At 48.5% G+C, this 15094-nt stretch overlaps 1 protein-coding gene across 3 annotated transcripts in view; it reads left to right on the top strand.

The window, feature by feature from the left end:
* Positions 1–15094, top strand: part of CLIC5 (CLIC family member 5) — a 61331-nt gene that overhangs the window by 9525 nt on the left and 36712 nt on the right. Inside the window, exon 1 of one of the 3 annotated variants that reach the window (XM_015859913.3) lies at positions 2617–2900. The exons of 1 other annotated variant lie outside the window; for it this stretch is intronic. In XM_015859913.3, the coding sequence (XP_015715399.1) occupies positions 2838–2900 (63 nt within the window). In that variant the 5' untranslated portion in view covers positions 2617–2837. Of the gene's footprint in view, positions 1–2616; positions 2901–8082; positions 8275–15094 lie in introns of those variants that run through there. One more of the 3 variants, XM_032443561.2, reaches the window with a different exon arrangement.

The following is a 15094-nucleotide window of genomic DNA, read 5'->3' as shown; positions in this document are numbered from 1 at the left end:
TCAAAATTATTCAATTCATCCCTTTTAGTTTTGGCTTCAAAGTCGCTCCCATTTGTTAAACAAGCGCTGCGTCAAAGATACCCACACACAATGAATGCAGTTGCAAATGACCGTAAGTCAGAACTGATCCCCCCATCCCTCTCGGTGAGAGCTCCACGATAGAGTTACATGGGATGCTTGGCCCCTGCATCACCCCCTGGGGACAAATCTTTGCTGGAAGTGAGGCTGGATCAGGGCAGTGAAAGCTGATAGTGCGTCGGGGCGCCTACAATAGAGGTCTTACGTGGGGAGGTGACGGCTCCTTTTCTGAAGCTGTCCTCATTTATTCATGCCGTGATGCGCTCATATTTATATCGCTCATAAGCCTCAAACTGTAGTGACCCGGCCTATGGAGAGTTCAGAATTCAGTACGTCATGTTCTTGTGGGTAACTCAAAGCCTGCACTGCCTCTGACTTGCAAGAAAACGATAGGCCAAGCGGAGCGGCTCATTCTTCGTGGTAAAATGAGAGTGTACGAATTATTTATCAGTGTCTTAGCCTCAATTTGATGGAAGAAAGAGCTGATTTCATAACACAGAGCAGAGCCGTGCGGACAATGATAACAATTCCAGTCCAAAAGGTTCCGCCCAGATGTGGTAAGTCCGTTTTAGATGACAGCAAAACAGAAAATGCATGAATCGATTCCCTGAGTATTACACACGTATGTATTTCCTTTCATTCTGCCTCCTGCCATGTTTACCTTCAGTCAAGAATTCAGTATCTGTCAAGAACGCAGCAGTTGTACAAAGAAGGGATCCAGCTTTTTGAGGTGATACAGGTTGTTCTTGGATGTCACCTTCTTACTGAGTGCCCCCACCCCTGCACACAGCCAAGGCCAGGGGATGGGGCTCAGAGCACTGACAGAGCTGTGGTGTCCCTGATAGCCTTCGTGCCCAAACACACACACACACAGCATGCCTTGGGCTGGAAGGGACCTCAAGGATCATGAAGCTCCAACCCCCCACCACAGGCAGGGCCACCAACCTCCACATTGATACCAGCCCAGGCTGCCCAGGGCCCCATCCAACCTGGCCTTGAACACCTCCAGGGATGGAGCATCATTTGCTCAGCAAGGCATTTCCTCATGCAGACCACAGGATGGTTCTTTGGGGCACGTCTCAGAGATGCAGTGACTGTGATTACAGCATTAGCTGATGTTTAGAGCTGCAATCCGTAATGACAGTGCAGTGATTCTTCCTGCTGCATGTAAGCAGGCTCAGCCCATGTCCTGGGAAGTTTGCCTGTGGGCCTAGGAATAATTACACCATAAATATTTAGTAATTAATGTACCTTGTCCAAGAATTACATGTAAGAATCTGAAATCAAAGGGCTAATAACACTTAATTCTCTTACAGTTAATCCTCCAGTCATTTGAATGAGAGCTAATTAGATCTACAAACCATAAGCACACTTTTACACTAATCACACTGTTGATTGTGTTGTAATTACAGTTGCAAGCAGTATAACGAGACCTCCTGGTTAACCATCTGGGTGCCACAGGGACGCACAGCTGGGATCCTCCTTGCTTTCACCTGCAGTGCTGCAGAGGCGCTGGGTGGCACCGGGGGTCACTGGGCAGGGAGGAGTGAGCACAGAGCTTACAGCTGGGGGCACTTTGAGCAACCACAGCCTGCTGTTTGTAGCAGAACATTCCTAAGAGGTTTCTAGGTGTCAGGCAGGGAAGGTGAACCTGCTGTGCTCTGTAGGTGTGGGTTTTCCTGTGCTGCATCGGTCACAAAGCAGAGCAGGGACAGGGCGAGGAGCTGTGACCCAACGGGCGCTCTGAGGGTGTGACAGCAGTGAGCAGGAGCTGCCACTCAGCCCTGCCGTGCCCTGTGTCAGCCCACAGTGTCACCTCCTGCTCCGGGTGTCTGTGTCATCTGTGTCACCACGGTGCCCTTTGAGTCACATCAGGCTGATGGGCAGCGTGTCAGTCAGATGCTGAAGCCTTAAAGAAGCATAGAATTGTAGAATCACAGAACGGCCTGTGTCACAAAGGCCCACAGTGCTCATCCAGCTCCAACCCCCTGCTGTGTGCAGGGTCACCAACCAGCAGCCCAGGCTGCCCAGAGCCACATCCAGCCTGGCCTTGAATGCCTGCAAGGCATATCCCACCACCCTGCTGTCCCCACACGGTGCCTAAGGCTGAACCAAGGCATGGGGCACCCTCACGTTGTTCCCCTGCAGCCCTTTGTTCCCCTGAATAACCCCATTCCCACTCCTTAGCTCTCCCAGGAGCAGCAGCACCGGGCTGTTCTTCCCACGTGCGGTTATCAGCCAGGCTTCTGTACGCCTCTGTGCCTATATTGATGCGGCTTGTTGCATGCACAGAGTGCTGCCCGTCTGTACCGGGACAATCAGCAACAACAGCAATAGTAATACTGAGGTTTTGAACAGCAAACGACAAAACACCCAGCACAAAAAGATGGGACAAAACCCCACCCCTCCACCCCGCACATCCCGACCCCGTTCCCATCGCGCTGCAGGGCGAGGCGCGGAGCGAGGCCGGCGGTACCACGGCGTGTCTCCTCCCCGAGCCCAAACCCCACCCTCCGCTTCACGCTGGGACTATTTCGGGCTGCGAGCCGCGCTCCGACAGATGCGCTCCCGGGGCCGCACTTGTTGCGCTGGTGGCAGCGCTCCGCTCCTCCATTCGCTCCGCTCCATTCGCTCACCTGCCGGCTCTCCCGCTGCGCTGCTGTCAAGCCCCGCTCCCCGCAGATGATGTTTTAGAAGGGAAACCCACCCGGAGCGCGGCTGTCCCCGTCCCCATCGGGAGCTCAGCCCTGCGGTGAGAGATGTCAGTGCCCTCCGCTGCCAACGGGGACGGGAAGGAGCCCGACATCGAGCTCTTCGTGAAGGTGAGCTGCGGGCGGCCAGCGGGGCTCCTACAGCCCGTCCAACTTCTATTCCCGGTCTCTTATCTCCCTCAAACACGCGTCGCTTTGTTCTTCGTGTCGCTCCAATTAGGTCGCGTTGCCGAGACAGAGCTCCTTGATTCTGTTGTCGTTTCTATCCTCGGGAGCGTGCCCTGTTATTCTTAGCCCGGCGGGGTTCTCACGGGCAGCCCGACGTGCTGCTCCATTTATGGGAACGGAGCGCAGGGCGGAGGGGAGCGCGACCCAGCGAGGGCTGAGCTCAGCAGGGCTCCTTTCCTCAGTGCCCCTGAGGAAAAATAAAAGGGAAACAAATCCGGTTTTGCCCTAAAAGCTCGTCCTGATTGTTTTATTTTTTATATGGGTACCCGAGAACAAAACCTGATGCAATACAAATAGACGAGTGTGTCTGTGATGTGATAGGACCCTGGGATATTGCAGCTTGTATCATCGTTGCTCTTGTGTTATACTTGAAGGGAGAGTATAAGCAGAAGGAGGAACGGCTGTTTGTGAGGGTGGGCAGTGATAGGACAAGGGGGAATGGTTTGAAACTGAGACAGGGGAGGTTCAGGTTGGATCTGAGGAGGAAGTTTTTCCCCCAGAGGGTGGTGACGCACTGGCACAGGTTGCCCAAGGAGGCTGTGGATGCCCCATCCCTGCAGGCATTCAAGGCCAGGCTGGATGTGGCTCTGGGCAGCCTGGGCTGCTGGTTGGTGACCCTGCACACAGCAGGGGGTTGGAACCAGATGGTCATTATGGTCCTTTTCAACCCAGGACATTCTGTGATTCCGTGAAGAACATCCCCCTACAGTCAGCAGTGTGCAGCATTATGAATAGTGAACTTCATGCAAACTCTGAGCAAAGAGCTCAGATCTTTAGGTGTTCAAAAGGTGTTCCAAAGCCTCTGTGTGAGGGCTGAGATTTGTCTGTGTCAAACCAGGTGCCAGCTGTGCATCCCCGCTTTGATGAGGCTGTGATTAGCAGGTGGGAGTTGTATGGGGCCCTTTGCAAACAGAACTAGCTGATTGGGAAAGCAAATTCCAGCTCCTCCCTTCTGTCAAGCTGAGGGTACTTAATTGCTTTGCACTCCCTGATGGGTGGTTTGTGTGATGAGTTGAAATGTCAGCTGCATACCACACGTGTATGCATGGCCTCTTCCTGCATCCTCCAGAATGTGCCAGCTCAGGTGCAGCCTGTCTGACCTGGGCAGGACACAAGTGGGTTTTTTTCTTTAGCAAGCAGGGATTTGACAAATATTCCTGGTTTGTAATTGTATGGAGCTTCATGTATTAAAAGCCCTGTGTGGGTCCACCTGCCCTGATACCTTCCCTCTCCAAGCTGTTCCTCCTGACGTGGGCTCTGTGTGTTCAGTGATAGCTTATTGAGGTTCTATGGCTGGCATCATAGGGTTATTTGGGTTGGAAAAGATTGCTAAGATCCCCAAGTCCACCCCCAAGCACCCCTGCCATGCTCACTGCGTCCCTGCAATGTGAAGGTCCAGGCCATGTCCAGTGCAATGTGTGAAGCTCTGGGTCCATGCGGTTGTCATTGCAGCCAACACCTGTGTCGTCACCTGAGGATTTATAACCACAGAGAGAACATTTCCAGTAATGGGACTTCCTGCGTAATGCATTGAGACTCACGTAAAGCCCACACTTTGCTGAGCTGCGACAGGAGAATTAATTGGTATCTTCCTGGAGGCTTTTCATTTAGGCTGAAAAATGGCAGTTCTGGAAGTTTTGGAAAGGTGCCATTAATTAAATTAAAAGTCTAAAAAGCTGAATAGCAAAGAGTGTGAGCAGAGCATGACAGCACCACAGCCCAGAAGCTGGAAAAGGAAGAAGGATGTTGGAACGAGTGGAACTGAAGGTTATGGAGTCATAGAGTCACAGAACGTCCTGAGTAGGGAGGGACCCACTGTGCTCCCCGTGCCCACCCCAGCCCCATGGCAGAGCAGTGCCCCCATGGCAGGGAGCTCAGAGGCTGGAGAGGTGAGAGGCAGTGGGTACAGCCAGGAGAAAAGTGGGTCTTTGAGCACAAATAAACCAGAGCAGGGCTGTTTTTCAGAGCCTCTCACAAAAGCAGTTTGTGTCTCAGGTTAAAGAGGAAAGAAAAAAGAGAGAGGTGTTACACAATTGCTCTATTTCCTTTAGGAGCTGTGTGTATGGAGGCAGGGAGTGGAGCAGGGCGGTGCATTGAGGCTGTGTGTTGCAGGCTCCAGCTGCTGTCTCACCTCGCTGTTTGCATCCCTGTTCATCCCACTGTGCTTTTATACCCTGAACTGTATGAGATACTTCACTGCTTCTGCTTGACTGAGAGTGAGACCCCCAAAGCTGGGTTGGGATAAAGCAGGGTGGGGGTGGCAGCTGGCTGGGGTGCGTGGCAGAGAGGGATGCTGCCTTTGCTTAGCCCAGCTGCTGCAGTGTGTGTTAGTGCCGGTGCCTGGTGTGCTGCAGAGCAATGTGCCCAGTGTGAGTGACACCCTATGGAAGGTGTGCTTTGCTTCTTTTGGTAGTCCCACACCTGTACACTGGAATATAATGCTTAAAATGAAATGGTGCTCTTCGGAGAGGATCATAGATGGGTCTGGGTTGCAAAGGCCCACAGTGCTCATCCAGTTCCAACCCCCTGCTCTGTGCTGGGTTGCCAACCAGCAGCCCAGGCTGCCCAGAGCCACATCCAGCCTGGCCCTGATGGGGCATCTACAGCCTCCCTCCCTGGAAAGACGTGCACTGAGACAGAATGTTAAGCTACATAGGGGAGGAGCAGAGAACTCTTCTGATTTCCTTTTATTTGCTGTGTATTTGGATGTATATTCCTTGCATCTCAGGTACTGGAGTACTGATAAATATCTGGAAAGTTAATTTGATGGCAGAGATGTAGTACACATAGAAAACAAAGGATAGAACCAGGTCTCCAAAGTACAGCTGTCTGTTTGCATTGCCCGGGATGAGTGCAGTCTAGAGAGCAAACAAGCCACACAAATGGTCCAAAGTACACTCTGCTAAATAAATCTTCCTGCTTTAGAAATGCTCTGCAACACATCAGATAATAACCTGTGTTTGTGATGGTCAGAAGGTGGTAGTGCTGTCATAGCAGTTGGTTGTTGCTGTGGGGTTGCGGTCCATATCCCAGATAGATTCATCAGTGCTGCTTTGCAATGGCTTTTGCTTGAAAGCTGCATGTGGCTCTTTGCAGAGCTGCAGGAATGCCCCAAACCCATCTAGAGAACATGGGGAGGTACAGAGCAAGGAGGCTTCTCAAGACCTTGAACCCAGAGTCAGCCTTTGGCTCTGCCAAGTGAGGCCATCCCTCCATAAAGCACACCCAGCGCTCAGCCTGTCCCACACACTGTGAGCAGAGGGCAGTGGCTCCAGGAGCTGTGGTTGAGGCTGTCCTTGGGATGCAGGGAAACACTCCCAGCCCAGGTAAGGCTCAGGGATGGACTGCAGCGTGTGTTTATGAGGAGTCATTTCTCGCTGGAGGATTGTCATAAAGATAAGAGGTTGGATTTTGGATCCTTCGGGGTCTCTTCCAACTTGGTTATTTTTAATTATCTCTGCCATGGGTTGATTTCGAAGGAACTCCGTGTATGATTTTGGTGATTGGTTGTGATGTATCTTTAAAGGCAGACACAGATAAAAAGGAGACGCCCAGTACAAACAGTCATTCACCACTATTGAGGGTTTTGTGTTTTTTGAGGTTAGAGATTCACTGTGATAAGAGAACTGATTTTACTTTCAAGTTTTGGGGTTTATAAAGCCCATACTGGTCTCCTGAACTGGGAGGGAGAGGGAAGTTGTCAGGACCCTTTTAACGCATTGGGACAGCGCAGCATCTGTGATTTATGTGGGCCATTGAGATGCATTCTGGAAATCACAAGCAGGTCTGGAAGGCACAAAGTTCATTTCTGTTTCTTAAAAATTATCAGTACTTTATTGGCTGTTACAAAGTCACCTTTTGGCTCCCATACAAATCTGCTGCTACGTTTAGCAAAGCTCTTTAGGTAAAGAGGAAGTAATAGAGAAAAACAAACAAGGAGTAACAGTGATACTGAAACACTGGCTGAGGTCTCCTGGTGCTCCACGATGAGCTGTAGTTTATTTTTGGTTACTTTGGTCAAATGATGTGCCAAGCCTTTCTTCTTCCAAGAGAGAAGCAGTCACCCTGCAGAATAGATATGTACTGTGCTTGTGCTCCTCTCCAGTTATGATCTATTGCTCTGCAGGCTGATATGAACACATCTAGGCTGATAGGGATCGTGCAGTTATTTCTTTTGAGCTGCTGAGCAGGTGCTGGGAACCACAATTCACATCCCTTCCGAAGTTTGTGGGCATCTCCAGAGCACAAGAAAGATGCTGAGCTCTTGGAATGGGTCCAGAGGAGGCCACTGAGATGGTCAGAGGGCTGGAGCAGCTCTCCTATGAGGAAAGGTTGAAGGAATGGGCCTTTGCAACACAGGCCATTCTGGGATTCTCTGATCTCCCAATTCCTGGCATGCTGGCCCTGTGCATCCTTATCAAGACAACAGAACCAGGCCAGGTTCACCACTGGTCCAGACATCAGCATATGTAGTGTGGGGAAAATAATTATCCAAACACTGTTTGTGCTTCCTTCATGAGCTCCATGCAAGAGACTGCAAGGATTTCAATGTAGTTCTGGCTCAGTTGCTATTTTGCTCTGTTCTTTTTGAGTCAGAATGAACCCCACTGAACACCATGGTGTTTGCATGTGTACAAAAATGGCACAGGAGAGTCAGGCTGCCTAAATTTGAATCACATTGTTGAAGTGAGCGAGGTAGTAGCAACGCACTGTAGACACAGTGAAGTGGAGCGAGGTCTGCTTCTCTGTTCTTTTCATTCAGCGTTTTCCATAAAATAATAAAAAGAACAGAGTTAGCGGGGAAAAAAAATCCATGTTGGTAAAGTCTAATTTTGCTTTAACTTGTTATTACTGAAAAAAATAGTATTTGGTTAATTAAGGAGCTGCTTCGAGAATGTTTTAACAATACAAGTGGGTTATTTTTCCTTGTGTGGAAGGTAGACAATACCCTAAAGAAGCTCTAGCCTGAGTTACACAACACAGAGCCTGTATGTCTGCCTGTCTGCTTTCTTTCTGAGTGCCTGCAGGTTTTGTCTTGTGCCAAGACAAGAGTCCCATTGGTGGGAATGCAGGGACAGCCAGCGAGCGGTGCAGGAGGTCAACGTGTGAAAGGACTTGGCAGGAACACAGTTGCTCTCCCTGCCACCTTGGGCTGCTCGTGGCTTTGGAGAAACCTCACCCTGAGGATTTCTGAGATCCCGGGTGAGCTCTGCTTACCAGCTCCTCTCTTCCACTTTGATCTGCGCCATCAAATCAGGTAATAGATGGTTTTAATTCCTCCATAAGGAGCTGGTGATGTTCCAAGTTGTTATAACTGGCGTTTAGAAGTAGCTGTGTGCTCCGTGCTTCACAGCAGGCAGCTCGCTGCCCGCCCCGGCATCCCATTGCACTGCAGTCTGTGTGTCGCGGCACTGTGACGCCACTGACGCTCCTGTAAGTGTGCCCAGGAAACTTCTTTGGGCAGCACGTGGCTCTGAATGAGTGGCAAATGTCACCAGGATCGGCTGACACAGCATCCCAAAAATACACAGGGATCCTTTCCAGCAGGGCCGGGAGGAAGTGCGGCTGTGCTTAAATGTTAGCACCGGTTCACCTGGCTATGTCAAACAGGAGCTGGAAGGAGGCTGTGTAAAGGTCATTTAGAGTAACGATGTCATCGTTTAGGCAACTGTATTGCTTAGTGCTTCTATGACACCTGATTCTTCATTATCTGGAAGGGAGCAGTAAATTAATCCCAGCTGTGATTGATGTTATTTCCAGGAAAGACTTCTGCAAGGCCATAGGAAGAACCTATTGGCATAAGGAGGGTCCTGACTTTGTGTATGGAAGAGTTCATCTGTGTTCCTTGAAACAGGAAATCAGAGTGGGTGCCTGAAGTGCTGGACTGGGTACTTTGAAAACAGCTTCAAGTGCTTTGTTTGACACAGCAGATCAGATTATCACTGATAATGTCCAAAAGAGATCTTAATTCCTTCCTTACCTCTTGCTCCACCCATCTGTCTGTACTTCTGTGTTGCAGTTGACCCATCTAGGTGCTGTAGCTGTGGTATTTAGGTACATCTGGAGCTGGGAATGAAGAAATTGGATTTTTGGGTGTTTTTTTTTTTTGGTAGATTTGTTGAGTTTAATCAGCATCGCACATTCCTGGCACGATTTTAGAATCCTAGGTTGGCTTGTGCTGGAAAGGACCTTAAAACCCAGCCAGCTCCAACCCTTGACTCAGGCACCTCCAGGGATGGGACATCCACAGCTCTGGGCAGCAGTGCAGGGCCTCACATAATGAAGCAATTCCTGCTAACATCTGACCTAAATCTTCCCTCTTTTAACTAAATACCATTCTCCCTTGTCCTGTCACAATCTACCTTTGTAAAGAGTCTCTCTGTGACTTCTCCCTTCATGCTGGCCACATTATCTCTGAAACAAGCCAGGAGGCCATTGGCCTTGTTGGCCCTGTTGTGCTCTGCTGGCTGATGCTCAGCAGCTGTTGCCCTGCACCCCCAGGCCCAGCAGACTGGGCAGCTTTCCTGCTATCCAGCTCCCAAGCTTTGGCATTGTGTTGTTATGACTCAGGTGAAGCACCTGGCACTTTTCCTTGTTGAACGTCATACAACTGCCTGCAGCCTATTGATCCGGCCTATCTGGATCCCTCTGCTGAGCTTTCCTACCTACGAGTAGGTCAGCAGTCTTGCCTAGCTTCAACCAAAGAACCAATGTATATCTGGAGTTCCAGCTCTACTCCACCTTTCTTCCATATACTTAGTTGTACTTAATAAAGATGAGGCAGAAATAGTTCCTTTATATGTATTTCTGGCCACCATGAGTAAAGCTTAGATAATGCACTAATTGAAACATATTGCAGGGGAATTGTTGTGACTGCTAATTAGTGCCCCTGTGGGACAGTGGGAGTTGAACCTGATACAGGGCAGATGACAGAAGCTCATGGCATTTACTTGTGCTTACTCAATGCAAAATGTAGCAAGAATGGTCAAAGCTTAATCGTCAAGACTGATCCGATTCTCTTCGAATTCTGTAAAATCTGAGCTTTGTACATATAAAACTTGCAGAGATTATATATGGAAATAGTTATAATAGCAGTAAACTATGTTTTCCTTGTTGATCTCTTATGTATGTTGATTTCTTTGAGACTAAGAAACATATCATGGCTCAACTCTCCATTCACCAATATTCTGGAAGTCATTCCTAGTCCTGATGCTGGGGATACAACTTGGAAGCAGAAGGAAGTCTGTCTAATTTACATATTGCTTTAGCTTCCCTTTCTGCTAACAGTGGAGATGCCAAAACCCATGTAGCATTTCCTAACTTGGGCTGCTTGTAAAGACATTTGAGTTTGACGCTCCAGTTTATGAAGGGCAACACATCTCCAAGGAGTGTGTGCTGATCCATGGCAGGTGATCAGAACTGAAGGAGTATGACAGTGTAACTCAACAACAGGAAAAAACCCAACTGTGTTTTAGCACAGAGAGCTACTGGTGTGTGCTGCCATGCTGGGAAAGAGAAGAATAGTTTCACGATTTACAAAGCAGTGAAGATTGCTGTTCTGAAGACGGTCTTTCACATTCGTGTTAAGTACCATAAGTCATTTGGCTACAATATTAAGTGAATCTGTACTGGGTTATTAAATATAGAGCTAACGAGTGCAACAGGTGCTATTAATGATTAGTTAAGGTCAGGCATAATGGAATTCCATTTCATTTCTAATGGAATTTCTAATGGAATTGGAAATGAGTTTAATAATAACTGTAAAAGTTGCTAACCACTGGAATGAGCCACCATAGACTTTCTTCTGATTCAGATCGAGACTGGACATACTTCAAAGACGCGTGTAGATGGAGTTGATACAGGAGTAGATGTGCCATAAAATCTGCAATCCTGGTAGGACCAGAGAATCACAGAATGGCCTGGTGGGTCACAAAGGCCCACAGTGCTCATCCAGCTCCAACCCCCTGCTGTGTGCAGGGTCACCAACCAGCAGCCCAGGCTGCCCAGAGCCACATCCAGCCTGGCCTTGAATGCCTGCAGGGTGATATATTGGCACACCAGAGTAGGGATTGATTCAAGCACAGAACAGACTTTTTTCTGTATCACTGAAATTTGGCACAAATTTGATCAAAGCTGCTCTGATAGTAACGATATTCAGAGGCCACTTGTATGTCTTAAAATGTCTCTTGGTGTCAAGGGTGCAGTAATGGCATGGGATCAGTTCAGGACTGGTTAAGTGTTTGCTTATTTGTTGGTATGCAGGTGGCAGCCATTGGGAGGGTCTTCAAAGATGGTGTGACTGATGCTGGTGTGCTGGGGCTCCGGGCTCCTGTGCCAGGATGGGTCCCACCCTGTGGCAGAGGAAGAGCTAAAACCTTTTTTCTTTATGTAAAGACTGCAAAAGCTGCTGGGATTTTGTGGTTCTATGATCCTCACAAAACAATGATTCAGTTCTCAGGTCGGATAGGGGTCTCTCTCTATATGAAGTGTCAAATCTCTCCACCTCATAGCATCTCAGCACCCAAATAATCACCCTGAACGCCCACCATGTATAGCTGTTGTTATTTTGGGTGCTGGTGCACATCTGTACCTGTGTATTGTCCAAAACAAGCGGTCCCCTGATGGCTCGCTGCTATTGTTGCTGTTGTTTTTCTAGATTGTGATTCGATTTGTGTGGGTCAACAGGCACGTTGTGTTCCTGCTTTCCTTTTGCTTCTAGTTGCTGAATGGGCAGCTTACTTCAAACAGATAGAAATGCATATCATGGGAGGAAATGATTTCCTTTCGCTGCCCTGTGTTTTGTAATGAACCAGTGTTGATGCTGTTTGGTCCATTTGTTTTATTGGTAGTGTTTTCTTTTAAACCTGTCTGGATGAAGAGGGGTTGAACTATGGAATGTTCTTGCAGGCTGTAGGGTCTCTCACAGTGACAGTTGCAGTTGTTCTGTTCCCACTTCTATCCGGACAAGAGGACAGGACCCAGACCTCCAGCTCACTCTGTGCTAAGCCTTCTTTCAGACTTCCTCCAGCACTTGCATCCTCTTCACTTTCTTTTCTGGCTCACACATGCAACTTCAAACAAATGGTATTTTGACTTAATTGATTGAGCTGCCCTTCCTTGAGCTGAGGAACCCTGCATTTGGACTTTTGGTTTTGTTTTGCTTTTAATGTCATTTAATTCCTGCCCCAGTTTAGCTGTAGATCCAGTTCTGGATCTGGGTCTTGCATGAGGTTCAAAACTGCTTACCACTTTTCAAGGGTTGAACTCAATGATCCTTATGGGTCAATATCCATAAGATGGAGCCCAGGGCCTTTCCTGAGCGTGCATGAATGTGAGCTTTTGGGTTTAGCTCATCTCTAGTTATGCTTTTCCCTAAACACTTAATAGAATCACAGCATGGCCTGTGTTGCAAATGCCCACAGTGCTCATCCATCCCAACCCCCTGCTGTGTGCAGGGTCACCAACCAGCAGCCCAGGCTGCCCAGAGCCACGTCCAGCCTGGCCTTGAATGGCTGCAGGGATGGGGCATCCACAGCCTCCTTGGGCAACCTGTGCCAGTGCGTCACCACCCTCTGGGGGAAAAACTTCCTCCTCAGATCCAACCTAAACCTCCCCTGTCTCAGTTTCAAACCGTTCCCCCTTGTCCTGTCACTGCCCACCCTCATGAACAGCCATTCCCCATCCTGTCTATATGCTCCCTTCAAGTACTGGAAGTCCACAATGAGAAGTTGTGTTTCTCACTATTCGCTCCATACAGAAGGCAGCTGAGCATGGCTGCAGGGGGCTTGTTCTGGAGCTGGAATTGCCTACTTGTTCACTTGGGACTGATGAAACCAGCATCCCTATGGAAGATGCCAGGGCATATGCCTGAGGGTTGCTGCATTTATCTCAGTAGAGATGATACTGCAAGAATATTAATAGTAATAAAGAAGTGCTGATTGCACACAGTTACCCAGCCTGTGAAGGACACAGAGTGGGGGATGTAACCTTGGAATGGTGGTTTTCTTCTCCAATGGAAGGAACAGCCTCCTGTCCCTGACCTTGGCCAACATCCCCTGTCGAGCCATGCACTCCTGTCAGCATCTTCCTGCTGCTTGTATGGGCAAGAGTCTATTTTTTCCTATTTAGCCTCTGGGCGTCTTTCACGCTTTGCTCCAGGGATTTATGGGAACATTTAAAGAAGTGAACCATACCCAGGATGTTTGAGAGGATACAATTAGTAGCAGTCTTGTTGTGCCCTGCTGTCAGGAGGATCCTTTTGTGCTGATGTTTGGTTATTCAGTGCAAGTGGAATTGTGTAGAATTTACCTGGGTTTAGAATTCTTCACATTCACAAAGTCCTCTTTGTCGGAGAGATTTGGAAGCTGTTCTGACAAATGCTGGTTTCTCAGTTGTCTCATAAACGTGGATGTTCCAGTGAACTCTCCATGTTGGATGCTTGGTGTATGTCGCTCAAATGGCACTCTGCAAATCACACTGAAATGGGTGGAGGTCACTGGTTGCTTCTGGGAGCAGCCAGCATGGCCAGGGAACCCAGAAGGGCAGGGAGAAGTGAAGAGGTGGAAGGGAAACTGCAGTGGAATCAGTGGGAGAGTTTTTGTACAAAGGGAGGAAGGGAAAGAATGACGTAAGGTTTTAAGAAATAGCATTAAGTTAAATTTACTTAGTTAAAGGGTTTTCTCTAATACCGTTAAACAGAAATCAGAGGAAATTCAGTTTGAGTGTCAAGTCAGAGTGTGTTTGAGAAGAACTTGGCCTGAATGATGACGAGATCCTAACCCTGCTCACTGCTCCAGCAGCGTTTCCCTGCTTGCAGCATCGAGCAGGCATTTGCTTTGCAATTCCATACAATACTTGCTAATAACACTTGTGGTTACACTCACTTATTCAGGTTTCCCCAGTAGTTTTGGGAAAGCGTCACTGTTATTTTCTTGAGTGTTTGATCTTGAAAACACAAATTGTTTTGCTTTTAGATGAGTAACAAGGTGCACTTGTTGGTTGTTGAGGTGTGTGCCCTCCTTAAGCTCTCGTTTTCCTTGCATGTATTTACATTTACAAATGCAAAACTTGCTCTCTGTTCCTTGTTTGATGAAATATTCAGGCTGTGCTGCATTTGCTGATGGCTCTCAGAAAAGCTGCCCATGGAGTAGCATCATTTTGGTGGCTAAACTGGACTGTATGTAAGAGGTCAGATGAACAAATATGATGGTTTTGGCATGCAAGAAAATATTCAAGGTGAAGAGATGTCCCCTACATAGGAAACTCTGTTATGATCCTTTGCCATGATTGAGCAGAGAGCTGTTAGTTAGGGTAGGATGGTTGGGTTGTGGTTGGACTGGATGATCTTTAAGGTCTTTTCCAACCTGAGTGATTCTATGATTCCTCTGTGAATAGCTAGGAACCAGAGTGTGTTTCTATTTATTGCATGTGTGCCCTCACAACAGTAAGGTTTGATCCAGGTTTCATGGGATATCTTGGGCAATTTGCTCTCAGAAGGAGCAGTGGGGCAGTGACACAGCTGCACAGGGAGTGCTTGGGGGGCTCCATCGCCATAGGGGTCCCAGGACCATGGAGATGTGGCACTGGGAGAAGTGGGCGGGTGAGATGGGCTGGGGTTGGGCTAGGGGGTCTTGGGGGTGCTTTCTATCCTGAATGAATCTGTGATTCTATGGATATAACTGTACCAGTAAATATTTTACTGAAGTTACTGGGGCTTCCATTGGGAATTCATGCTGAGATGCAAACATGAAACTCAATTCTAGCTGGCACCTGCAACACTCTCCTCCTTTGCTGTGCAACTTGAGCTGCTTTCTGGGAAGGTGTTGAGCATGGCTCACATCTGGGATGAGGCTGCACCATATGAAACTGCAGCACCACAGCTCTGGAGATGCCAAAGGAAGAAGGAGCACAGCCTGCACACTGCAAAGCTCCTGGTGGCTCTTCCATCCCACTCGGATCAATGGAAGCCATGAGTGAGCATGGTTACATGGTGCTAAATACGATACAAAATGAGACCATCGAGGGCAGGTCACGGCCACTGACTGTTTTGGTGGTAAGTGCCCTTCTCAGAGGCAGCC

This window comes from Coturnix japonica, chromosome 3, assembly GCF_054131305.1.
Source record: "Coturnix japonica strain WE chromosome 3, WE-NBRP24, whole genome shotgun sequence".
In the NCBI taxonomy this organism is placed as follows: domain Eukaryota; kingdom Metazoa; phylum Chordata; class Aves; order Galliformes; family Phasianidae; genus Coturnix; species Coturnix japonica.
This window is presented reverse-complemented; position numbering and strand designations above follow the sequence as displayed.